Below are 24,492 nucleotides of genomic sequence, written 5' to 3' on the forward strand. Positions count from 1 at the left end.
GCCTCAGAGCTCATCTCAATCTCCCCTCTGGCAGGTTAAAGGCATTAGACTGTTAATTTACAAGTTCTGCTAAATGAAGGCTTTGCAGTTCCTGCTGCTTTATTTTCTTCACACATCTCCACCTGAGAAGTTACATCTAGGCTGTCCAAGCAAACCCGCAAGCCATTCTATGTTTTATGGTCAGGCTGATGAAAGAACACCACAGTTTCAGCATGACAGCAAGAAGGACAGGGTGCAAATATTAACTGAGCTCATGAACCTGCTGCTGCTTCATTCCCACTGGCAGCACACAGGAACCCACTTGCATCCCACCACTGTGTGGTGGGGCACCTGCTCCTACTTCTGCCTCACCTCAGGAAGTCCTGGGGTTTTGTGGGTTTATGGGTGAGATAAGACTAGAGAGCCAAAAAGCTCACGGGTTTGGTGTTGGTCTTGCCAAGATAAACGGCATTTGGATCCTCCTCACCTGAGCCCATTCTGCACCACCCGGTTCCTACAGGTTCTCCAGCACGAGCACGCGTGATTGCACTCAAAGATCAGCGGCGGCTCAGCCATGTTGAATTCCGGCAGGAGTCGGCCATCCTGAAGAGGAGAGGCATTCCAGACTGGGTTAGTTGTTCCCTCCTGTGAGCCCTCCAAAGCAGGGGCAAGCCAAGGGCAGAAATTCCCCGAGTGTTAAAGCAGGCCAGGGATCCCCAAGGTGGAGTAAGCCCCAACCTCCCCGAAACCAGTGTGACACCTCAGCTTCTGTGGTGGCTGTGCTCTACCCTGACAGTGGTATCACCAACATCTGGAGATCATCACCACTATCACCAACAGCTGACAAACAGCAAAGGACCATCTAGATTTTTATTGCCTGGCATCACGATATACACCACCAGAAAAAGTATCTTACAGTGCTGTGCAAAAACCCAAAGTGCATCACCATCATTCTTATCATTTGCAGTGCTGGAGGGAAGAAGCAGGTGCTTTGTCCGCCTCTGGAATAAAGCCTAAATTTCCAGAGTACAAGGCTAGTACACCCAAGTTCTTTGAACCACATTATCTTCCCAAGTAACACTCCCAAAAAGGCTACAATTCAATTATTAACCAACCCAAGATAGGATTAAGGAAGCAATAGATGCAGTTCATCATATTTAACAAATTTGGCTTTTAAGGCTTGAAAGACATAATCATCTATTAACATGCAAATAAAATGACTACAGAGCAAAGAAAGATGCCAGCAGTCCCCCTGAGAGAAACTTGCAGGGATTCACAGAAGTTCTGATCTTAGCAGAACCTGTCCAAATGTTAACCTCAAACCCTCCCTGGAGCATTGAAGCACACTTACCCAAACCAAACCAGGCTTCTGGCAATGCTGCAGTTAAAACACCTCTCCTTTGCCTTCATCCAGAAGGATCACAATGATAATAGATAAAAGCAGGCAAAAAACCTCTCTACTACCCTGCTCTTGTTTACATACGACAGCTTTGTCTGTGCTGCTCTGAACTGGAAGCCGATTTCACGCATGGATTATTCAATACTCTCTAGCACATGGGTGTAATTAATGGCTCAGTTGGCATGTGAGTAACACAAATAAATAACACTAGAAAAGCTTCCCTGCCTATGTGTTTTCTTGTTATCACACACACCTCAAAGCTGAGACTACAATTTTCGGCATTTTAAAACAGAGAGAGAGGAGTTGTGCAAGGAACTGGTTTAAAGGTAACTACTATAAGCCCCAAATTGTGCAGAGTTCAGCTCACAAACAGTGACCTGACCCACCAGTAGGTTGTGTGTCCTCACCTTGTCATACCAGCAGCGCATACTGAGTTGGCCACACATGCAGTTACTGGAGGAGCAGTCGTCTATACATACACAATACTGGAAGAGAAAACTGGAAGTTACCACACACACATAACTGAACGAGCAACTGGTGTGACTGGATCAGAGAGGAAACCACAAGTCTTCTTGCTGCAGCTCCTTAGCCAGAAAGATGAGTCTCAACAAGTCTCATCAATTCAGCAGTGGTTTTTTACTCCATTATCTATCTCTGTGTGCTCTCATACTGAGCCACCTTCCTTTCTCACGAATGGTTGTCCCCCTGTGTTACTAACCTTCCTCCACGCCTTATGAGCTGTTCTCCACACTTCAGTGGAGTCCTTGAGGACAAGGAGAGCTCCAAGGAGGGACCAGAGCTGGGAGATGTTGCAACATGAGGTCTCCTTCCTGCCTGCTGCTTGCTTCTTCCCAGTTGGTTGCTCCAACTGGCTCCAGCACTCCCCAAGCCAACACTGACCCCCCACCAGCTGCTGCCCAAGAGGGCTTGGGCATGGGAAGTTCACTTCAGCCATCTGAGCGCTGTGCCCAGAGAGGGGTCACCCTTACCCTTGCTTCCTCACCTCTGCTCTCACAACCCAGGACTTCCAGGACTTTCAGTATCACACTGAAGACCTCAGCCTGGATGCTGCAGTCAACAGATAGGCAGCATGAGGAAGGTCTCCCAACAACTCACTAACTTTCCAGATGTAGAACAGAGGAAAAGGATAAACGAGAGCCACATGAGCCAGCACCAGACGATGCTGCAGCACACAGCTGAACACAGAAGTTAGCTTAAATCGTGGAAAAGGAATAAAGCAGAATCCCATCTCCTAGAGTTGAGGACTCCAGTCGTAGCTGGAATTTGATGGCCATATTAGGAGCAGACATTCCCATTTGAATGCCAAACCTATTCTGAGGTGCTGTGCACCAGGACAAGGAAAACTCACATGGATTCACAAGGTCCCTCACCTGTAAATGGGTGATGTTTCTATCAATGTCCATCGGGGAGGTGACACAGTTCTGTGAAACGTATTTGTAGTTGCTAGGACAAGGCTCACTGTCCACGGAGTTGACACAGGGAATGGGGATCCGCTCATAACCCCGGGCGATGTCTCTGTCAGTGGGAGAAAGAGAACTGTCACAGAGGAAAAGCTCCCCTAAAAAAGGGCCCATTCAAATGCCATCCTGGGGCACAATTACTGTCTTTGATCACTGAGCACTCAAAGCCTGAAGCAATTCAGACTAGCAGAGTTCATTTTTTTCCACCCTGTCTTACATATTGTTCTTTGTGCTTGTGAGTATTTCCATTTGGAGAATGAATTTACCAACCAGGGTCTGAATCATCATGTGCTTAAGCTCAAATTGACCTTCACACCAGTTTCAAAGGCTAAGCATGCACTTGCAGTCTTTTCTTAAACCAGGCCCTCAACCTCCCCCATGCAAGGGCTCTATTTCATGACCCCCAAGCAAAGCCAGATGTATTCTCACCTGCTCACAACCTTCTCTATCTGGACAGGCTTCTCAGTAGATGATTCTTTGAGAGTCTTGTTCATCTGTAGGGCCACCCAGACCTGAGAGTTAAGGCTGGAGCACTGCAGTGGAGTCTCACCCTCCTTATTCTTTAAAGTGACATCCGAGCCACGAGAAAGAAAGAGACTGCAAAAGAGCAAGACAGTGTAAGCATCTCCTGAGAGAAACTGTGCAAGAGGAAAACAAGCTACCAGCCCTTAAGGGGCAAGGAAGAATCTGTAGTAGAGAATAATCACCTGAGCTTTCCTTATTAAGCATGGTTCCTTCTATGTGAAGACGCTGGCAGAAGCCACAGACTGGAGCTCTAGGCACTCCTGAGAGCTCCGGGCAAACCTTGCCTTGCTTCAGGCATGACAGGTACCCTGCTGGTACCAGCCTAACTTCACACAGGCTTGAAACTCTCTCTGGCAGGGAAAGATACGGGGTGGAAATGGAAAAGTCCCACAGGAAACTGGTATTGGACTTGGTCCTTGTTTATACTCACCAGTTTTTGGTGAGTACCCAGGATGACTTTATTCATAGCAGTGATGGAGCAAAGGGAAAACCCTCTTACCATATTATGCCATGTTAGTTACAGGGAGAAAAAAAGCAAGCTTTAATTAAGGATGCCTGAGGCCTTTCTGTTGGGAAGCCCAGGCTGAGCACAGCCCCTCAAGCCTCTGCCCAAGACTCCAGCACCACTCCTTGTTTCTTGCTCTACTTCCACCAGCTCTAGCAGCAGCTTGTATTTCAGACCTACTGCCCCTAGGAGCAGGGTAACGGAGAAACAAGCCCTCCATCCCAATCCTGGTTTGTGCTTAAACACCAACGGCATTTCAAAAGATCTCCTCAGCTTGCCAGCCAGTAACCAGGCAGAAAGGAGTGACCAGGGGAAGGGAGAGGAGCAGCAGGGCTGGAGCTGTACTTACACTACACACTCGTAGCGATTCTCTCTGGCTGCAATATGCAGGGGCGAGTCGCCGTGAATATTCACTGCATGTAGATCACACTTAGCAGCCAGCAGGATCTCTGCTATGTCAACACAGCCAGAAAAAGCAGCCCAGTGCAAACAGATATTTTCCTCCTGGGGGGAAAGAGAACAGAGCAGAGGCTGTTTAGTGCACTAAACCCCCATCGCTTTGGGATTCATCATCCTTAGCTCTACACCTGCAGCACGCGACATGTGGCTTGCAGTTTCCTTCCTTCTGTCTGGGACTACCAGGGTGGGCAGGGAAATCTCTACACAGACAAGCAGGGAGTTCTCACTCCAGCTGCCTCCATGTACCAGCGATGGGGAGGCTGCACACAAAGTGGTCCATAGCCTGCCTTTAGGCACACAGGCAAATCATCCGTCTCTAAGCTACAAACCAGTCTGGATCTATCCATGAGAGAGGTGGCAGACATGAACCAACATGCTGGAAAAGGCTAGAAGCTGAGCTTCCCCAGCCCAGCCAACAGGGAAGTCAGCATGCCTCCAGTGCTACCGAACTAAAGAAAGAGCACAGCACAACCTATAGGGACTATGAAGGCGCTAGAAAGAGAAGCACGAGCCACAGGGAGAGCGATCAATCCGACTTCAGGCAGGTCTTAAATACTGAATGTACTCATCTCTCACTAGCAGCACTGGAAATAGCTGAACACTCATCTTTTTGATGGAGGTATTTTAAGCAATGATACTCTGCTTTCAGTTCCAGTGCAATTTCAGCACACTTCGAACCCTTCCCCATGACAAGCTCTGAAGACATCGATTAAAACAGTGCAGTGATAGTAATGATCAACTCACTTTCTTCTATTTCTTTTTAAGCAAAAATAAAGCACATCTTGTAGTGATTGCAACTTAGATCCTTCCTTAAATGGGGAGGCTATTGACATGTACCAGGGAGTGGAGAGGCCTTTTTCTATACAGCTTCTGCCTCCCAGTATGGTAACATCCAGATAAAGAAAACCCTAATCACATTATGTACAGAAAAAATTCAAGATCGATTGCACACCATGTGCTGCTACACTTGGACTTACTACTCTGCCTTGCACCAGCTACTGCTTGCAGCAAGATCACAATCAAAAGCATTTCTCCTGGAGTTTGATGGTTCCCAGCACAATACCTGAAGGGGCTGACAAGAAATCTGGAGAGGGGCTTTTGACAAGGGATTGTAATGACAGCATAAGGGGGAAATCGTTGTGAGTTGATGGCGGGTGGATTTAGATTAATCTTAGGCAGAAGCTCTTCCCTGTGAGGGTGCTGAGGTGCTGGCACAGGGTGCCCAGAGAAGCTGTGGCTGCCCCATCCCTGGCAGTGTTCAAGGCCACGTTGGACACAGGGCCTTGGAGCAACCTGCTCTAGTGGAAGGTGTCCCTGCCCGTGGCAGGGGTTGGAACTGGAAGAGCTTTAAGGTCCCTTTTCAACACAAACCAGGCTGGGATTCTGTGATGATTCTATGATAGTGGCCGATTTCTGAAATGGAGTCCAAGAAGGACCTTACATTGTCACGGATGTTGATGTCTGACCCCTTTGCAAGCAGCAGCTTCACCAGCTCAATATGCTTGTACTCGGTGGCCCAGATCATTGGCGTCCAGCCTCCATCATCCTGAGGAAGGAAAGGGAAAGGATGAAGCATGCAGGTTGGGCAAGAGGTCTCCTGCCAGCTTCACAAACCCCTTGGCAGCCACAGCAGGGTGCACATTGCCTGGGATCCACAGACCCCTTTCCTCCCCACATCTGTCTCATCACTCTTCTTCAGTCTATGCTGCTGCAGGGAGAGATCCCCCAGAGTCCTGCAGAGACCAGCACCATTTGAACCAACATGTCTCAGCAGGCTGAAGTTTACTTGCAGCTCAGCACACTGGCAGTAGATCTCCAGGTCATTCAAACACTGTCCAAAAGGCACAAGGAACAACCATCTCGGGTAAGAGCTACTGCAAAGCTCCCTGAGAAGCCTGGGGGTGCTGGGGTTCCCCCAGAACCAGGAATCCTGATGCAGCGCTGCCTCATCCCATGGCAATGGATAAGCTCTGTGATTGCAAGGGCCAGGCTCAACCCATCCCACAGCATGTCCATGATCCCACTGTTCCCCTGCTAGGGAAGAGCACAGTGACTCCCTTGAGCAGCAGGCTCCACCAGCAAACTCAGGGTCAAGGAGAAACTGCAAATCAAGGCATGTGCAAGGAGTTTCCATGAGTCCAGTGGAGGGGATTCACCTTCTCTCACTGTCACCACAGAATGTTCTTCAGGCGCACCCCAGGACTGTCCTTGAGAAACACTGCTGAGACTTTTGTTCCTGACCTGAGAAAAGCAGCTCCTGCCCCTCACAGAAAGAACTCACCTGGCAGTTGACATCCATCTTCCCGTTGGAGAGGAGGTACTGAACAACATCATAGTGCCCCTTCTTGGCAGCCAAGTGCAGGCACGTGGAGCCCTCTGCATCCTGGACACAACCACAGAACAAGCACTCAGAAGACATCTCTTCCAAGCATTTCCCATGTCTCTACATCTCCAGTGATCCTCAGGAACACCAGAGAAGTTCACAGATGGAACAGAGGACTCCAAGAGCCCCCAGCTGCTGTGAAGGAGGCAAGAGAGCAGGAGCCAACGCCAGCACTGCGCAGAGGGAACCTTATGCAAAGCCCAGAGGTGCTACCCATGAAGAGAGTGCAAAGCCTATGAGAAAGATGTCTTTTTGAAGCCTAGGGAAGGTACCAGCCCCAACCCTGGCAGACTGATGCTCCCCTTCCTCAGCAAACCCTCTCCAACTCTTCTCCATGTGCTGGAGAGCCAAGGGGAGGCAGAAACCCCTTCCAGAGGCAGTGTTTTCACTTTACATCAGAAAATGAGCCTTGTCTCAACCGGAAATCCATTCATAGAGGTTTTTTGCTGGATTTTATTAGCACAAGGCCTTGTCCCAGCACCCAGCAGCAGGGCAAAGGGGTGTCCTGCACAGGGGCTGAGAAGCTCCTGAGAGACCAAGTCCCCAGCGTGCCCACAGCTGTCTGCTAAGATAGGAGATAAAAAACAGCCACAGGTTGAAAGGAAAAATGCCTTTGGGAGCTGAGAATACAAGGTCTGGAGGAGATGGACAGGCTGTGAGTCACGACAGACACGCTCCCACACTAACACCAAAGATACCCGTGGCTGGAGTCTGATTTTGATCAGGCCTTTATATCCCAAGAGCTTAGCACAGAGCAAGGCCCAGAGACCAGGAAATGAGGACGAGGAAATGAAAGACTGAAAAGCAGAATGGCTCCTTTCAGCTCAGCCCCTGGAAGAAACATGGGAGGTGAGAGCTTTCAGATGGAGCTGATCGGGCAGTGTGGCACAGGGCTAGGGAGCAACCCCTCGCGCAAGGACAGGACATCTCAGGTCAGGAATTACACTGTGTGGGCTTCTTGGGGTGAAGAAGGGGTTCCTACACCCCCACAAGTGCCACACCTGAGTAATACCACAGCTACCCCCTTAGATTAGCATGAGCCAGGTGCAGCTTCTCAACCCTATGTAGAGCAGACATGTGTTAATATGATTTTTACCTGTCTCATTTAGATTAGCTCTTAGGCAGAAGCTCTTCCCTGTGAGGGTGCTGAGGTGCTGGCACAGGGTGCCCAGAGAAGCTGTGGCTGCCCCATCCCTGGCAGTGTTCTAGGCCACGTTGGACACAAGGGGCTTTGGGGAACCTGCTCTAGTGGAAGGTGTCCCTGCCCGTGGCAGGGGTTGGAGCTGGAGGAGCTTTAAGGTCCCTTTTCAACACAAACCAGGCTGGGATTCCATGAATCAAGCACCAAGTTTGTGCAGGTTTGTGTGGGGCTTTTGCACCCCATCAACACCTTCACCTGGGGTCTGAGAAGCACCCCTCAGCTCCCTGTACTGGATGCACACTGCAGCAGCTCATTTTAAGCAGCTCATTCTCATTGCAATGGCTGGAGCTCATTTTAAGCTGCAGTGTTGCTGCTTTCAAACAGATGACTAATTTGGTGTGAGAAACTAATTAACATAATAAACTAGTCTAGACTTCAGACGTGATCTCAGGCTTCTCATTTGCTGTTGCAAGCTCAGGACTCCTTCCTCTCCTTTGCCTTCAGAATTAAAAACCCCCCTCTTCACTTCCGCAAGAATAAACCAGGCAAGAGATATCTGGATTGCTCCAAGACACTTGGGACAGTGGTTAGCATGACCGCACACATACCTGTCCTATCTTTTCCCCCTTCTCAATGCAGAACCAGGTTCTCAAGGATCTGTTTAAAGCTTGGGGTGGGCAGCACCTTGTGCAATCCTCCTTGTCCTACCAGCTCCCTCATGAAAAGAGCATCCGCACCCTGCTGTACCACCCCAGCAATAGCAGAGGATCGTGCCAACAGCAGCAGGTTGCAACAATAAGAAGTTCACATGGGGAGGGTTCCTGAGCTCCAAATAGCATCTGATGTAGGGGACTAATACATGATCTGTATATTTTCCAAGACTGCAATTTAACCAGAGCATGCTACAGGCAAACAGACAGCTGTGTTTTATCGTACTGGTTTTAATTAAAGGGTAGAGTTTGAAGATGGGGTACAATTTTGTCACTGCAGTGTGACTGCAAGAAACCACACAGCAGTCCTTCCACACGGCAAAGCTTCCTCTGTCATTTCTGCTGGCTTGGCAAGCACCTAATTACCAGCCCATTTTAAAATGTCACCCCAAAAGTCTCATTATTGGAGTCTATAGAGAAGAAAACTCTGAAATCAAACTCCAAAGTCACTGCCATGGATTTTAGTGGTCCCATATGAACTCAAATACTTTTTATATAGCAAGTGGCAGCACTTGCCCCAGACTGCTCACAGCCAGGACTGCACCATCCCAGTGATACCACCAACACCCGTAGCCTTGCCAAGCCTTCATGCCCAAGGCAAGCAAGTCCATCTCCCCTCCGCCTGTGCACTTCCACTCAAGACCTACCAAGAAAGAAATGATGGACAGAGGCTTCTTCAGAAGAAAAAGATAAGGAATCAACAGCTACCTTAGGATCTACAAGTGCTCCAGCCTTGATAAGGTATTTCACAGTTTCCAGATGGTTGTTTTCTGCTGCTTCCATCAGTGGGGTCCTCTGGTCTTCAGAGCAGGAGTCAATATTAGCACCAGCCTGTGAAGAGGTCAAGGCAAATACAAGGACAGTTACAATCACTACTGGTTAGCAGAGGAAGGATGTGGGAGTAGTGATTTAGTAGCAAGATTTTTGTTGAAATTTAGCCATATTGAGCTGGGGAGATGAAAAGAAAATAGAAAAAAACCTGAGAGAGAAGACAGTGCAATTTGACCTGGTTTGGGAAGTAGCACACACTACCTGCCCTCCCTCCTGCCTTCTATAGCCAGTAACCAGGGTGTAAGGAAGCCAACAACTGGTATTAAATAGCTCTTGTTATTAATGGATTTTGTACTGCTACTTTCTAGATATCATCTGGGAAAAATGAGCCGCCCCCTTTCTCCAGTAGCTTTGATTTCCCTGGTCTGTAATTTCTACGGACACAATGAACAAAGCAGCCAGATCTTCCCAGTATCACAAGCAGTGGGAACAACTTGCTGATTGCAACAGAAGTAGAAGCTTTAAAAAAACTCCTGGAGATTGTCTAACTCTTCCTGTGGAAGTCAATGGTAATGTTTCTACAGAGGTCTCTGAGCATAGTTCAGTTCAGTTCTCAGTTGAGCATGGAGTGCCTTGAACCAAAACCTTATTCTTTTCCCAAACACTCCTGTGTTGTGTGTCTTGCCTGCTTTAACTCTTCAGCTTAGCTCAGGAACCTACCCAACACCTAAAACCAGAAGATCTCTGAGACAGCCCAACTCCTGGCAGGTCACACGTGCAGGTACACGTGTGAAGCACAGATATGCTTACAGCAGCGACACAATGACTCAGGTTCACCCCTTCCTGGTGTCTCTCACTGAATGAGTTTGTTTTGATCACTTCAAAATAGCAAGAGCTACTTAAACCAGACCTGAGAAGAAGCATTTCAAGTTTAACAAGCTGGGGACATGCCCAGCCAAATCCTGTTCATGTAGCCAGACATGAGGGAAGAGACAAGATGATGAAGGATTTTGGAACCAAACCAACTCTACTGATACTTAATTCAAGTTGTTTGTAGTATCTCAAACATTTTGCTCCTTTTATTCATAAAAGTCACTCTGTTGTCTTCACGTGCAGTAACTTGAGTGAGAGCAGCAGGGTAGGCCCATAGCTGCATCTTCAAACAGCACTTTGTAAGTCTCTGACTCCAGGTGCTGAAATGTGACATCCCAGCAGGCTTGTTCTCAAAGCCATGTCATTGCTGCCTTCTCAAGACCCTTTAAGGTTTCCCAGTCACACAGGGTAAACAGAGTATCCTTCCAGTCACTCCAGGTGACAAATGGCAGTACAAAAAGGAAAAACTCTAACTTTTTAAACCCTTCTTTTTCCTTCACATCATTTTGGAGTGGATTCAACAAAAGCGGCCCTGTGTCTTTGACCCTCTTCCCTCCATTATAGTCCAAATTTCAAACAAGCCAAACTTGCATTTGCCCTTCTCTTCTTTCCACATGCAGGACCTTTACCCTGTAGAGGAAAATCCTGCTGGATTTACTCATGTTTTGACAGCAGGGAAGACAGGGGCTGGCTGCCAGGCTCCAGAGCCTACCTGCCTTTGTCACAAGGAGCCTCTTGGGACCAGCCTGCAGATGCCCTGCAGCCTGCCTGTGGTCCGCCTGTGCAGGCACATCTGGCAGCACACCACTGCTGGCTGTGATGGACACATAGGCTCCTACGTGCTCCACGGTGCCCTACATTGAGCTTCATATGCTTTTGTCATGTGGGGCAGGAGACCAGAAAGCACAGAAAATAGCTTGTACAGCAGAACATAAGTGGAGACAGACCTGAATCAGCATATGGCAGATGTCCACATGGCCAGACTCGGCGGCAGCATGGAGAGGGGTTCTCTTATTCTGATGCTCCATTTTAAAGTTAGGGTCAATGCCGTCCACTGGAAAATAAAGCAGGGTTGTTTTCAACCTCCATTCAGAGATGAGAGAAAAGGGTAACAGGAGAACCAGGTCTCAACTAAAGCCTTTTAAAGCATGGATTCCCAGCCCATCCTCAGCCCTACTCATGTCTCACTACCCATTCACGCCAGAAAGTCCTCATAGCAGCCCATGGACATTCAATATGCAACAGCCCTCAAAACAAGAGCTTCAGAAATTTAAGACCTTTAAGGCATCACAATTTCTATATAGGCCATTCTCTTTCTACACAGGGCATCTCCCCATCCCTGGTAGTGTTCAAGGCAAGGTGGGACTGGGCTTGGAGCAACCTGCTCTAGTGGAAGGTGTCCCTGCTTGTGGCAGGGGGTTGAAACTGGAACTGGACTTAAGGTCCCTTCCAACTCAAGCCAGTCTGGGATTCTATGATTCAGATTCACAACTCACCATTTCACTATGCAACAAAACCAACAAACACTATACGAAGACAAAAAGGAAAACAAAAACCTGCTTTGTTTAAAGTAACAGAAGTTGGAAACAACAACAAGTCAGAACTACCTGGCCTTTATGTCTAACCACTAGTAACTGCGATCCTCGCTGCATCCCTGCAAACACAGGGCTACAGAGTGGATGGAGCTTCTCCAACTACCAGAGGCCAGGGATGTGACCAGAGACTCTCACAGCTGTGCAAAGACTGACAGATGATGATGACAGCCAGACAAAGATGTCTGGGCATGATAACATGTTGCATATGATGAGGCCATAGTTAAATATCAATGAGTAACACTTTTGTGCTGTTGAAGACACGAACAATGAAGCTAACACTTGCTAGATGAAAAAAAAAGGAAGAATCTGATAAATGAAAAGAACAGAAAGCATCCCAAAATGTACTGCGAAGTACTGGAGTGGAAAGGAAATGATCCCAAGGAAACACTGTGTCCTTCAAAAGGGATATTCCTCAGGAATATTTGTTGGTAAAAACAAGCTCAGCAGCCAAAAGTAACCTGGCGACAGACAACTATGTACCCCCCAAACAAACCCTTTGTACTGAAGGGCTCTTCCTTTCTGCTCTCTTGCTGATGGGCCTCAGCTTAAGCTGACTCCCATCTTTTTACCTCCCCACTGGATGCAAGTACCTAGCCACCCCATTGCATGAAGAGGAACAGTTCTATCAAGACTGGAAACATTACATGTACGTGATTTGGGGACAGAAAGAGCTTCTCTGGATAAAACTGTGCCCAAATGCAGAATTAGCTGGGAGCAGGTCCACATTTCACAGAAAGATGAAGCCACTTCCAATGACACATCACTTGTAGAAGTGGCTTTCTCCTCCAGCTCCACTCACAAGGGGCAGTGGGGAAGATGACGTGCTGCCATGCTGGGAAGTGGACTCTGGCAGCTGCCTGGCAAGAGCTGGGAGTACTGCCAGACACACAATGTCCTGGGAAGGAGCCACCTACCCAACATAAGCAGGACTTTTTGCAGCTCTCCTTGCCTCGCAGAGAAGTACAACTGCTTTGGATGGAACCGTAACTTCTTGGGTCTGCAGGAGTGAGGAAAAGAGGCACAATTACTACCCACCGAAGAACACTCTTGGCATTCACCCCCCCCCACTGCTACCCCATGTGCATGACAAAGTCTGTTCCCATGGTGAAGCTCCAGAGCATGAGCAAAACACAGAACAAGCCTCCAGAAGGAGATCTTAAAACCCAGTTCCAACCACAGCCAGCCTTCTTCTTATGAGAACTGTTATCTATTCAGTGCTGCCCATCAACAAATTCTGGGTATTACAACTGTAAATGGGAATTCCTAATAGTTGCAGCTATGGTTGCAGGGCCAGTGAAAAACTAAATCATCCAGACAAACCACTGAGAGCTGTAACTGTTCTGAATCAGTTGTCTTCGGGGGGTGACAAATGACTGAAGCGAACAAGAAAAGGTTTGAGTAGGACCAACATCCACAGAAGCTAAATCTCAGTCTTCTCTAGGTTAAGCAACTTTGCTGGGAATTGGAGAGACACAACGGTTTGTTTCTTACTTTTCCGAGTCCAGGGCAATCAGGGCACTTTCCAGAGTTTCTTTAACTGGTCCCTGGGTCAGGCTGGTAGTAGGCTTTGGGAAAACTGAAGACCCAGCTATGTCAAACCCTTCAGCAGCTGAACTTTCTGGCTTGTCTTCCTCTGACAACCGCGTCCCAGTGCCACTGAAGAGAAAATGAGAAACAGTCAAAGCACAAGCATTAAAAATACACAACAGTGTGGATCTCATGCCAAAGAAAGGAAGGAAATGGATTTTAAATACAGATAAGTGCAAGCGAAATCCAAACACAAATGTATCAAAACAATGTATTTTACACCCTTTTCGGTAAGAAGTTGCCCCAAGAAATTGCACAGCCCTATGAGTACATTTTGACGTATTCTGTGCTACAGGAAATCAAGGAATGTGGGGAAACAAGGAATGTAAAAGCCACCAAATAAGATCAGGTTGGATGGAAGTCAAAGCATTGTTCAATGAAGGGATGACTGGTTTTTTCCTCTGCATTTTCATCCTCTCTTTATACTTGTGCCCATTGGTGCAGGGCAGGAGCTACAGCTAGGAGTTGCCTGAATTTCCCTGTCACTTAGCAGACCTGGCAACATCAACTCATTCCACTCTAATTCCATTTCTAACAATAAGAGAAAGGAATGGTTTTAACTCCTGAACCCCTCCTATCTTCCAAGTTCACGCTGCGGCCGCTGCACTCTTCTCCAACACAGCAAGCAACACAAAACACACACAGATTCCTGCAGCTGAGTTTGGCTTGTCAGAGAAGGAGCAGAAAGTACTTTGCTCCATCAGGAGCATTCAAATGCAAAGCATGGTCTGGCACGAGATTTGAGATCACTGTGTGTTCCCAAGCTCACCTCCCTGTCGTGGTGTCAGCCCTTCCCTCCACAGCTGCTGGTTTCTGCTGCTCGTAGGTCAGGGACACCGTCGAGGTTGTGTCTGCTTTTGCTATTGTCACCTCCTTTGCCTTGGAGGCCTCTTCCCCGCAGTGTGGGCAGTAGCTCATGTCGTTGACCTGGGAGGCACAGTTCTTATGGAAACGGTGGGAGATGCTGCTCTCCGGCTGACACTCCATGAAAGTGCCCTAAAAGAACCACAGAGAAGAAATTCACACCTTGGTCACTTCGTGCCTTACCCCTTCCGCATGCTTCATCCACAGATCTCTTAAATACTTCATTCATCACCACTCTTGTCCCTGGCGCTTCCAGTACAGTAAACAAGCACTGCCACTTCTTTAGAAGAGAACAAAACCAAGTTAATGGGGAAAAAACTTGGTTAGGGACTGCAAAGCAAGTTCTTTAACTGCTTGGGAAACAGAAGCAAGAAGTTCCGATTTCCAGCTCTTTCATCTAATGCTTAAGTTCTCGCTTATGTTCCCAGAAGTGCCAGTGTACTGTAAGGATGCCCCAAAACCAGAAGAGAAAACTTCAGACCTGTATGCTGACCTGTGTGTCTGACCAAGCAAGCTGTGCACCAACCACTCCAGGATCTACATGAGTACAATTAAACCAGCTCTTAACCCCAGTGTAACCTCAAGTATGGGACTTCCTTGCCTACAGCCTGTCTGCTGTTTAACCCCAATAATGTGGCTGACTGCTCCTTCAACAGACTTGCCCTAAAATTGCTTTCCCTTTCCAGCAAAGTCTTTCAAACTGAACTGAAGAACTCAGAGCCCTGTGGTATCAGTGCTACCTGAAGCTCTACTGAAGCTCTGTGCTCGTAGTGATGGACAGCAGACAAACCCTCTCAGGTTTACCTGTGAATTATGGGAACTACATGAACCATGACTTGTCACTGAGAGATGTACAAGTGTGTAAGAAAAGACCAGTTAAATCTCACTCTTCTCCTGAATTCATGGCCCTCCCAAGCAATCTAATTAACTCTGTATCAACTCTGCAAAATGCCTTGAAGGGCTTTCTGGATGTTAGCCTTTAAATGATCTTCAACTCATCATGAAGCCCCAGCATGGCTCCATTTATACAGTAATGTCTGAGCCTACTGTAGCATCTTCCATTGAGCCATCTTCAAGAACACTGACATCAGACAATTAATCCTCCTCACACCCGTGAGACCTTCAACTAGTGTTTTTCAGCTTTACCAACAGGGAAACTAGGATGCTGACAACTTAAAGGACTGGACCATTAAAAGCCTGGCAGAGGTGGAAGAAGCAGCAGATCTCAAACACTGCCTTGTTCCAGTGCCGTCACTCAGGTTCCCCATCTAAACCATCATAGGCAGGTGGGAGGACACTGATGTGTGCACACAGGTTCATTTACAAACCAAGCTAACACAATTTCTGATGCAACTGATCTGTACACAGGAAAAAAAAACCCAAACAATCCTTGTTCCAAAGAAATTCCTAAGGCAAAACTTCCACTGTGTGAATTCCCAGGGAAAACCCTTCAGTAACATTCCTTGGGGTCTCCAGGAAGATAAAGGAAAACACCACCTGACGTGCTGTGGAACAAGGTGAAGCTGATGCCAGGAAGTCAGTAAACCCCTTTAGGTACCACTTCCACCTTCAGCTCTTCCAGCTACTGCGACAGGTACCCCCTTCCCTAGATTGAGAGCACGGACTTACTGCAGTGCAAAAGTATCCACAGCCAGGGCAACACTGGTGTTTCACCATCCTCCCTCTATGGTCCTCACACAGCACCAAAAGCTGGACTTTGTTAGACGGGCGCATCAGTTCATACTTAACCACACTGTTTGTGCATCGGCCCAGCTGGAACAGGAGAAATTAAAGGAAATGAAATTACTGGAGACCAAAACACCCGCTGTGCTTGTGCGGAGGACGATCTCGCACACTGCCTTGGTGAGCCCTGGCTTTTCCACAGTAATTCAGACGTGTGCCAGATAGCATTAGCAGTGCAGCAGGAAGCTGGGAAAGCTGCTCTCACAGGAAGAAATGCATCATTTACTAACTAACATGCATATGGACCCTGAGTTGTTTGTTCCTTGCAAGAAAAAAGGATCTTTAACTGGAAATAGGCAGCAGCCAAGCAGCAGCAGAAGGGGCAGTCCCAGGGGCCTGACTCACCCAGCACAGCTCTCAGCTCGCCAGGAAGAGCTGGGTGTTGGTGACCATGAGAACAAGACCATATGCACTAAATCTTGTTACTGCTCAAAAGTTAAGTCACAGGAAGATAAAGGGAAAAGTAATTGCTCTTCATTGCCAGCGGAGTTATCGTCTGTGCTCGTTCCAGCACTGGCCCCTGCCCAGACCACAGGGGTGAACAGTGAGAGCTCTGGGTGTCTTCTGAAGGGTTTCACCAGTGTACAGCTCTGTGCTTAAAAAGTTGCCTTCTGTTCACTACCTCGTTCTGTTAAAGACAGTGGGCTCCATAATTGGGGTTCACTCTTCCCAACCAGTGTTACTGAGAAGCATCAGCTCTTCCTCCCGCTGCTCCCAGTCACACAACCACAATGTTTTCACATCCCAGTTGCCATCTGCATGACACGATGCTGTTTTGGTTCTGCAAGTTTCCCCTGATAAGTCCTGGCTGACTTCCCCAGGTGCTTGGCAAAGGACAGTTATAGAAACACAAACAAGAAAGGCTGCTACAAGGAAATGTCCCTACTGAAACGAGTGCACCATTTACTGCGCGCTGCCACTGTGAGCAGAGGAGCCTGTGGGGAACATGGTGCCTGCTCATCGTCAACAGCCTGTCCCCTCTGTCTGAGCTGAGGTTTCATCTGCTTTTTCTCAGCAAAACTAGACTTTCTCTCTGTTTTTTTGTCTTAAACTCCACTTCTCCTGCAGAATCAACAGTCCTAACAAAAGAGAGGATGGATTTTAACCTCAGCTCACCCTTCACTCCTCACATCTCTGATCGAACTTACCCAAATTCCAAATGCAAAGTCTACCTGTGGTTTGGACACCTTGGCTATACTTATCACTGAGACACCCAGAGCACAGGGGCTGCAGGGGTGGCCAGAGAAGACCATGCTTTGTTTTCTACTTAGGAGCTGAGGAAATGTGATTAACACGTGCAAAGCTGCATGTCCCAGTGAGGAAGTCCCTGCATCATCACGTCATACTGTATTACTTGTTAGAAACACTAACAAAGTACAAAATGATTAACTGCCATTTTCCAACCATCAGAAAGTACAGCAGGGTGCTCAGCACTATTTCTAACATTCTCCAAGGACATGACAGTCTGGAGAACCCACTATTCACACGGATAATGTAACATCTATGAGTCACTTACCCACTATGAAAAAGAATCTAACATAAAGCATGGCATTTGCTATTCCTCTCTCATTTAACCAGGGACAGACCTATATAGACAAGAATAAACTCTTTCATATACTCTTATTTTTACATTTAGAAGCCCTGGGGTCACCCTCCCCCGAGTGTCCAGAGCATTCTCTCTTTAATGAATCTATTTTGCCATGCTTTGGAAATTCCTTTCTCTATAGATACCACCACGTACTAACAGAAGCAGAACTGGGCTGCCAATCCGATTATTCCTTTCTCCATCCATCCACCCTTCTCCTGGGATCCTACAGGAGAACCAGGGATATTCTCACTCCTTGTTCTACTACCAGCAAGTACCACAGCACTGCAGTGTGACTGCAGCTCAGCTGAAGCTTAAAAGAAACCCAAGTGTCGCCCAGTAATAGGAGGATCTACCAAGCCTGTTCCTGTCCTGCAGCCTCACTTTCCAGACTCTGGGAAGGAGTCACTTCTGCCACTTACTTCCACATTTCTGGAACCAGTAGGCATCAAGTGGTATCTGGACTGAAAGGCATCGAGTGTGGTCATTTCAGCCAGACAGACCTGAAGGCTGTGCAGGGCTGCCAAGACATAGGAAGCTTTGTAACAGAAGCCTCTTGGGGGAGGAGGAGGAGAAGAGAGGAAGGCTGGGGCAGACCGAGCTGGTGGGGAGCATGCCAAGTTCCCAAAACTCAAGAGCTGAAGATTTGCATCAGCTCCTTGGTAGTCAAGGGAAACCAGCTCCAAGCTTCCTCTCACTGGGTTTTCTCACTGTGATCAGGCTGATGTATTTTAGCCCACTTGGCCTGAAGTGTGGCTGTTCCATCAACCTGATCCAGCTGCCCAGGACCAGGACAAGCAGGAGGGATCCACTTAGAGCCTCTCCCACAGCAGATCACACCATCTCCTCCCTTTGAGGCCTTCAGCCCAGCTGTGCAACACATGCAAAGTGCTGGAGCCCTCAGCTTAGCGAGCGGGGTGGCCCTGATGTCACCACACACCAGTGGCTTCCCAGTCTAGCAGGCTGCAGAGACCCTGTGTGACCCAACACAATGTTCCTGGCACAGCTTTTTATTCTTTATGTCTTTGTCCTGAGCATCAAAGTCTGTGAGAAGCTAAAAGACAGACTCCTACCTCATTGTCCACGCTCTCCGTGGCCATGCACTGGTTGTTGGCTAGCGTGGTGATCTCTCTGCTTTTGGGGGTTTCCATTCGACAGCTACAGAGGGGGACTTCCTGGAGCCCATCTACTTCCATTGCTTCAGGACCATTGGAAAGACCTGGAGTACAGAAGACCAGTAAATCAACTCTGAGATTCACTTCTAGGAGAAAGGATACAGTTCACCAACACCACCCGTGTCCTCTGGCACTTTCCCATTCCACATCCTGAAACACTCTCAAGGCATTATCCAAATCCCGTAAAACAGACCCATTCTTACACCAGCTGGAGTTGGCAAAAGCATCCTGTTCTTTCCTACAGATGACTGTGCTGAAATCATTAGTAAGTTACAAACAGTTTACTTGGAGAAAGGAAAAGCAATGATGAGGTGCAGATTCTTATCACTCTGTCTCTCTTCCCCACCTGCCCCACAACACTGTGCTCTGGCACTGGAAAATATGGAGGAAACGAGCCAGAGATGGAAATCTGAATAGTTAGTGGAGTGATAAATAGAGAAGATCAGGAAAGCACAAACTTCTATTTGTAGAGGCTTATTAGACAGATGGGACGATTTGGTCTCAGCCAACCAAAACTGGTTTCTTTTGGAAAGGGAAGCAGCAAGATGCTCTGATGTTCTTGCCTTCTCCTCATCTCTAGCTCTCAGATTTTGGACATTTTTAAAGCTATTTAAAGGTGGGCAATGGCTTTTGAGCAGGCTCACCACCAGATGTGGGGCATGCTGTGAATGTACTTGTAGCTCCTCTGGCTTCAATTCAATCTCTAGCCTCCCAACAAAAGGGTTGCTCCTAGTCCTACACTCCTATTCTGATCCTACACAGTCAGAACATCTCTTTGCAGTATTTTCTCTACAAAAGCAAACCCTCACACATTTATTTGCCTCTGGATTGGGTCACCCTGACGCGTACCCAAGCTTTCCCTATCCCAGCCTATGATGGGATCAAGTCCCAGGGAGAAGGAAGTTGCTATTTCTTAAGCTTTTGAAAGGATTTATTTTGCTGCAAAGTGTCAAAGATTAACTTAATTCTGGGGGAGATTCCTCTTTGGATGCCCTGGCAATGGCAGCATTCCCCCCACAGCATCCCCCCCAGCCAAGCACAAGCCCCTTTCATCCCATAAGGAGTTTCCTTTAGCCAACAACTTGCAAGCCCAAGCCTAGGGAAAGGGTGGGATATTTCAAGCCATACAAGCAGAGCGAAAGTCCCTGCAGCTTTCATGTAAAATCCTGTCAAGATCTTAAAGGTTTAAGAGCTTTTTCTAGGACCACAAATCACAAAGCTCATCCCTCGCCTTCCGAGCTGTCACCTTCATAATCTTTCTGACATGCAGAGGCCCTGGTGAAAGCATCCCTCATCCATCCTGACCCTCCCATGGTGGTGAGCACTCCCACCTGCTCTTTGATGTGCCTCCATCAAAAGAGCCAGACAACCTCTGAAAGTGAAAGAGCGATGGGGAAGGGGGGGTGGGGGAGCAGACTGAGGGATCCAGGTCAGCTGGGAGAAGCTGGATCCGCAGCGTTCAGCACTGGGAACAGTGGCTGGGAACCAGCACCCGGGAACCAGCACCCAGGAACCTGTGCTAGTCCCTCCTCTTCCCAGAGCTGAGCAAGACTATCCAGAGGGCAGGGGCAGTGATTTTGGGAGATGCTGTATCCAGCATTCTTCCAGGAATGGAGTTGCTGAGTGGGACAGGAGGGCTAGGACAGCACCTTGGAGCATTCAATGGGCATCTTCCAAGCTCCACCCAAGCCCAGCTCCCCATCCTTGTCTCCCTGTCTCCATCCCCATCCCTGTCTTCATCCCCATCTCCATCTTCATCCCCATCTCCATTCCTGTCTGCGTCAACATCCCCATCCCAGTCTCTATCCCCATCCCTGTCTCCGATCCCATATCCCTGCTCCATCTCCACCCCTGCTTCCATTCCTGTCTCCATCTCCATCCCCATTCCTGTCCCCATCCCTGTCTCTATCCCTATCCCCATCCCCATCCCGCTCTCCTCCCCGTTCCTGCCTCCATCCCCATTCCCATCCCTATCCCGCTCTCCATTCCCAATGCAGCTGATGCCAGTGGCTCTAGGGGGCAGCCGGGCCCCGGTGTGCCCAGTGGAACAAAGCCCCGGCCCCGGTCCTGGGGGTCCCGGTTCCGGGAGGGGCTCGGTCCGGGGCGGGTCCCAGCACGTCCCGGTCAGGGGGGTCCCACTCACCTCCAGCCGGCGAGGAGAGGATTCCCTTCACCCGGAGATCCAGGGAATCGAGGGACACCTCCATGTACTCCATGCTGTTCTCCTGGCCAGGGCCCTCTCTGCCTCCCAAAGATGGTTTATATGCTTCGGCACCTGGATGGAAACACACACGTATTTACACTGCTAAAAACAAGGATTAACAGTAAAACACCCAACTGGCTGCAAGCATGTGTGGGTGTGAGGGCCATGTTTAAGCCAGCAGGCTGTATACAGGCTCCTCAGAGAGGCCAAGAGTACAGATGCACATGGAATTATGGAAATGCAACATCTGGGCATGATTGACCTCTTAATTCCTCCCCTGTCTGACCAGACAGAATTCCCACTTCCACTTAGGTAGCTAACAACAAAAGAAGAAGAAATGAGACAAGTTCTGCCTCGGAAAGGCACATCTGCCTGCTGCTGTACTGCTTCAGAAGCTTAAATGGCACAAGAGGGGATGAAACTAGGGCTGAGGCATCCTCCTGCCTGCGACCTGCTGCAAAGGGCTCCAGGTACCCTCCAGCCGGGCAGAGCCAACTGGCTCGTCACAGACGTCACCAAGAGGATGCTCCAGGGGACATCCAGCTTAATGGGAGGGGAAAGCCAGAAAAGCCAAGTTCTGGCTCTCAGTGAACAAAGCTGCTGCTGGGAAGAGATTGTGTGAGGATCCCTCAGAGCCTTCATAGGAATTGTCAAGCTCTTCATATTCCCATGGCTTTGCTTTCTTTCCTGGTTCGCTTCTCCCATTCTGGCTTGGCCAAGAGACTTTCATAAGCCTGGAAGACTGGCAGCCACCTTTATTGAAGGGGCAGCAATCCAGTCTGCATCTGAAATGAAGAATTAGCTATTTGCTCTGAAATGGATCAATGGCCTCTACTTTGTCTTGAGAAAGGGGCTGCTTTGGGAGGAAGAGGAGCAAGGCAGATGACAGCTAAACCCCAGGCACAGACCAGAGGCTGAAACATGGTCCTTTAGCTTAGATGTAGCCATAAATCTGCTGACAAAAAATGGCCTGTTTGCAAAGAATTAGCAAGCACAGAATAAACCCTTTGATGGCAATGGATGTGTGAAACCTTCATAATGAAGCCGAAAGTACAGCTTCACTTCAGAGACTACCCACTTATTTTTACCCATGTCATTACCTTTCCTGATGAAGCATCCCTTCCAGTCTGCACTCCTGCTCTCCCCAACCCACAGCTCTCAGTAGACAAAGGCCACTGAAATCTTCTTCTGAGCACTGCATAACTTGGGTCAAACAAGAATGACCACCTAAACATCACCATCACCAACACCATGAGATGGGCCAGAGAGGCAGCTCATTACAAATGCTGTGGTGGAAAGATAATCTGCACATTCCATTCAGCTGGACACACATCCATACAAAAGCAACTGAGCAACATTGTAGGGTGGCTCTTCTTTTCCCTTCTGCATCTAACCATGCTTCCTGAGCTCATGGGACGTGAGTCCACATGGACATGAGTCCACCAGCTCTTTTTTAGATACTCTTAAGATAAAGGGAGCTCATGAATAAAAAGATATTGCTCCAGCATGCCAAGGATAACGCCACCTCACATGTTCTGCTGTCAGGGAGATGCAAGTTTGTGCATGGATTTATCATACAGCCCAAAAGGAATCATAGAATCATAAAATGGTTTGGGTTGGAAAGGACCTTAAGCTCAACCAGTTCCAACCCCCCTGCCATGAGCAGGGATGCTTCACCTTTTATCATGTCACCCAAGGCTCAGTCCAACCTGGCCTAGAGCACTGCCATTTACCACATCTTTTGGCAAGCTGTTCCAGTGCCTCAGCACCCTGCAGAGCAAGCTCTGCAGCCAGGCACTGCCCCATGGGCCTCAGGCCCTCACCCCTCCAGCCCGGAGGCTAATTTCTATGCAATTCAGGAACAAAACCCCAGGAGTTACCTAGCACACTGGCTTGTTTCTTTTTATTCCTCCGTCTCCTCTTGCGGGTGGGTTTCAGCCATGGACTCTCCGTCTTTCCTTTCCTCTTCAGCAGCTTCTTCCTGACGCTGGACTCGGAGCTCTGAATAACCAGAGAGGCCACGTGCATGTAAGGCATGTTGGCAGCAGCGTCCCAGCAGCCCTTCGCGCCCATGCGGAAGAGCCTTCCCGCAGCTTGTGTTGTGTGCAAAGGCCTGAAGGGCTGGGGGTTTGCAATCAAGTGGTGCTGAGATGTCTTTACAGCGCCGAAAAGGAAACACAAGCACACGTGTGGGTGTATTTCCTGTCATTTCAAGAATGCTTCACTTTCTCTTCCATGTAGGTTCTTACACCACACTCATCACAGTAGTAGCCGAGCACCTCGGCGCAGCAAGGCAAGTTAACAGGCACACGCACACTTCTAGCTTCTCCCCAGAAAAACTGTGGGGTTTTCCAACTCAAATATTCACATTGCTCCACAGTCCTGCTAGAAAATGCCAACAAAACCCCACCCTGCACCTGAAGAGCCACCTTACAGGGTTGGGATGGACCCAATGGAATTGAACGCTATGGCAGCAGATCAGCCCCTTCCCTGAGCAAGGAACAGGGCAGCATAAACTAATCATGCAGCAAATCTTCAGACATAGAATCATAGAACAATTAGGGTTGGAAAGGACCTTAAGAGCATCTAGTTCCAACCCCCCTGACATGAGCAGGGACAGGGGTTTGGTTTAAAAAAGAAATAAAGTTTTCTGGGGTGGGTTTTCAAAGTCAACATCAGAACGGGCAACCAGGCACCCAACCCTGTAAGGCAGCGTTCAACACATCATCATAAAATCCACATTCCAACGGAACCCACCAGATCCTGATGCTTATCCATCTCCCACCAAAGCCTATGAAAAACCTCCTGCTACCATTAAGAGTGGCTGGACCAGGCCCTACCTGCATGGGAAGCTGATGCTGCACCATGCCCTGTTATCACAGGGGCGGCGCTGAGCCCTCCTCTCCGGGGCAGCTCCGCACAGTGTCTACGCTGCCCCCAATAACTGTCCCCAAGTGAGGGCTCAGTTGTGCCCCGCCACGTGGCTTACACCCATTGCATCACTCTGCTTGTGGGGGAGAGGTTTGCATCTGGGCCAGTCCCTGTCTGGGGAACTAAATGATTCACCAGATGTGAGCAGAGCAAAAACCACCGTCTAGGATGTGGAGATCTGACTTGGGAGTTTGGACTTGACTGCAAGCTCAACCCTTGGTTTGAGCTAATGCTACAGACTGGCTTCAGCTATCCAAAGAGAGGATCAGGCTACACAGCTCCTGCTGCTTGGTCCTCTCTGGCTCCTGTAGTGTCAGAGCACAGGGCACAAGACCCTACAGAGCTTTGATTCACTTGGTATAGTCATTTCTACCTTCAGCTCAAACATGAAGAAAATGAAGCCAAGAATTTTTTCAAGCTGACTGAAGAGTTGGGGTGCCTTAAATGCTGGCTCCTCAACTTGAGGTGCTGTGGAAAGGGAGCACATTTTAAGTAAAGGGGAGGGTGGGGGACAGATACAATCAAAGAGCAACAATTTAAATTTAAAAATTAAAAATCAGGTTCTCTTCACCTGCCGTCTAAA

General features: G+C 48.5%; 1 protein-coding gene across 2 annotated transcripts in view; it reads right to left on the bottom strand.

Annotated features, from left to right (window-relative positions):
* The window catches only part of EHMT1 (euchromatic histone-lysine N-methyltransferase 1), a 35,121-nt gene extending 11,844 nt beyond the window's left edge, over positions 1–23,277 (bottom strand). The window contains exons 1-16 of one of the 2 annotated variants that reach the window (XM_010023949.1): positions 22,859–23,277; positions 20,919–21,050; positions 18,674–18,819; positions 15,902–16,045; positions 14,178–14,404; positions 13,313–13,477; positions 12,736–12,818; positions 11,174–11,280; positions 9,291–9,413; positions 6,630–6,731; positions 5,790–5,894; positions 4,239–4,393; positions 3,289–3,456; positions 2,770–2,914; positions 1,786–1,863; positions 467–582 (exon numbers count right to left, since the gene is read on the bottom strand). In XM_010023949.1, the coding sequence (XP_010022251.1) occupies positions 467–582; positions 1,786–1,863; positions 2,770–2,914; positions 3,289–3,456; positions 4,239–4,393; positions 5,790–5,894; positions 6,630–6,731; positions 9,291–9,413; positions 11,174–11,280; positions 12,736–12,818; positions 13,313–13,477; positions 14,178–14,404; positions 15,902–16,045; positions 18,674–18,819; positions 20,919–21,050; positions 22,859–23,051 (2,189 nt within the window). In that variant the 5' untranslated portion in view covers positions 23,052–23,277. The remainder of the gene's footprint in view (positions 1–466; positions 583–1,785; positions 1,864–2,769; positions 2,915–3,288; positions 3,457–4,238; positions 4,394–5,789; positions 5,895–6,629; positions 6,732–9,290; positions 9,414–11,173; positions 11,281–12,735; positions 12,819–13,312; positions 13,478–14,177; positions 14,405–15,901; positions 16,046–18,673; positions 18,820–20,918; positions 21,051–22,858) is intronic. The other variant, XM_010023950.1, reaches the window with a different exon arrangement.
* Between the last annotated feature and the right edge of the window lie 1,215 nt (positions 23,278–24,492).

This window comes from Nestor notabilis, unplaced genomic scaffold, assembly GCF_000696875.1.
Source record: "Nestor notabilis isolate BGI_N333 unplaced genomic scaffold, ASM69687v1 scaffold7961, whole genome shotgun sequence".
Lineage (NCBI taxonomy): Eukaryota > Metazoa > Chordata > Aves > Psittaciformes > Psittacidae > Nestor > Nestor notabilis.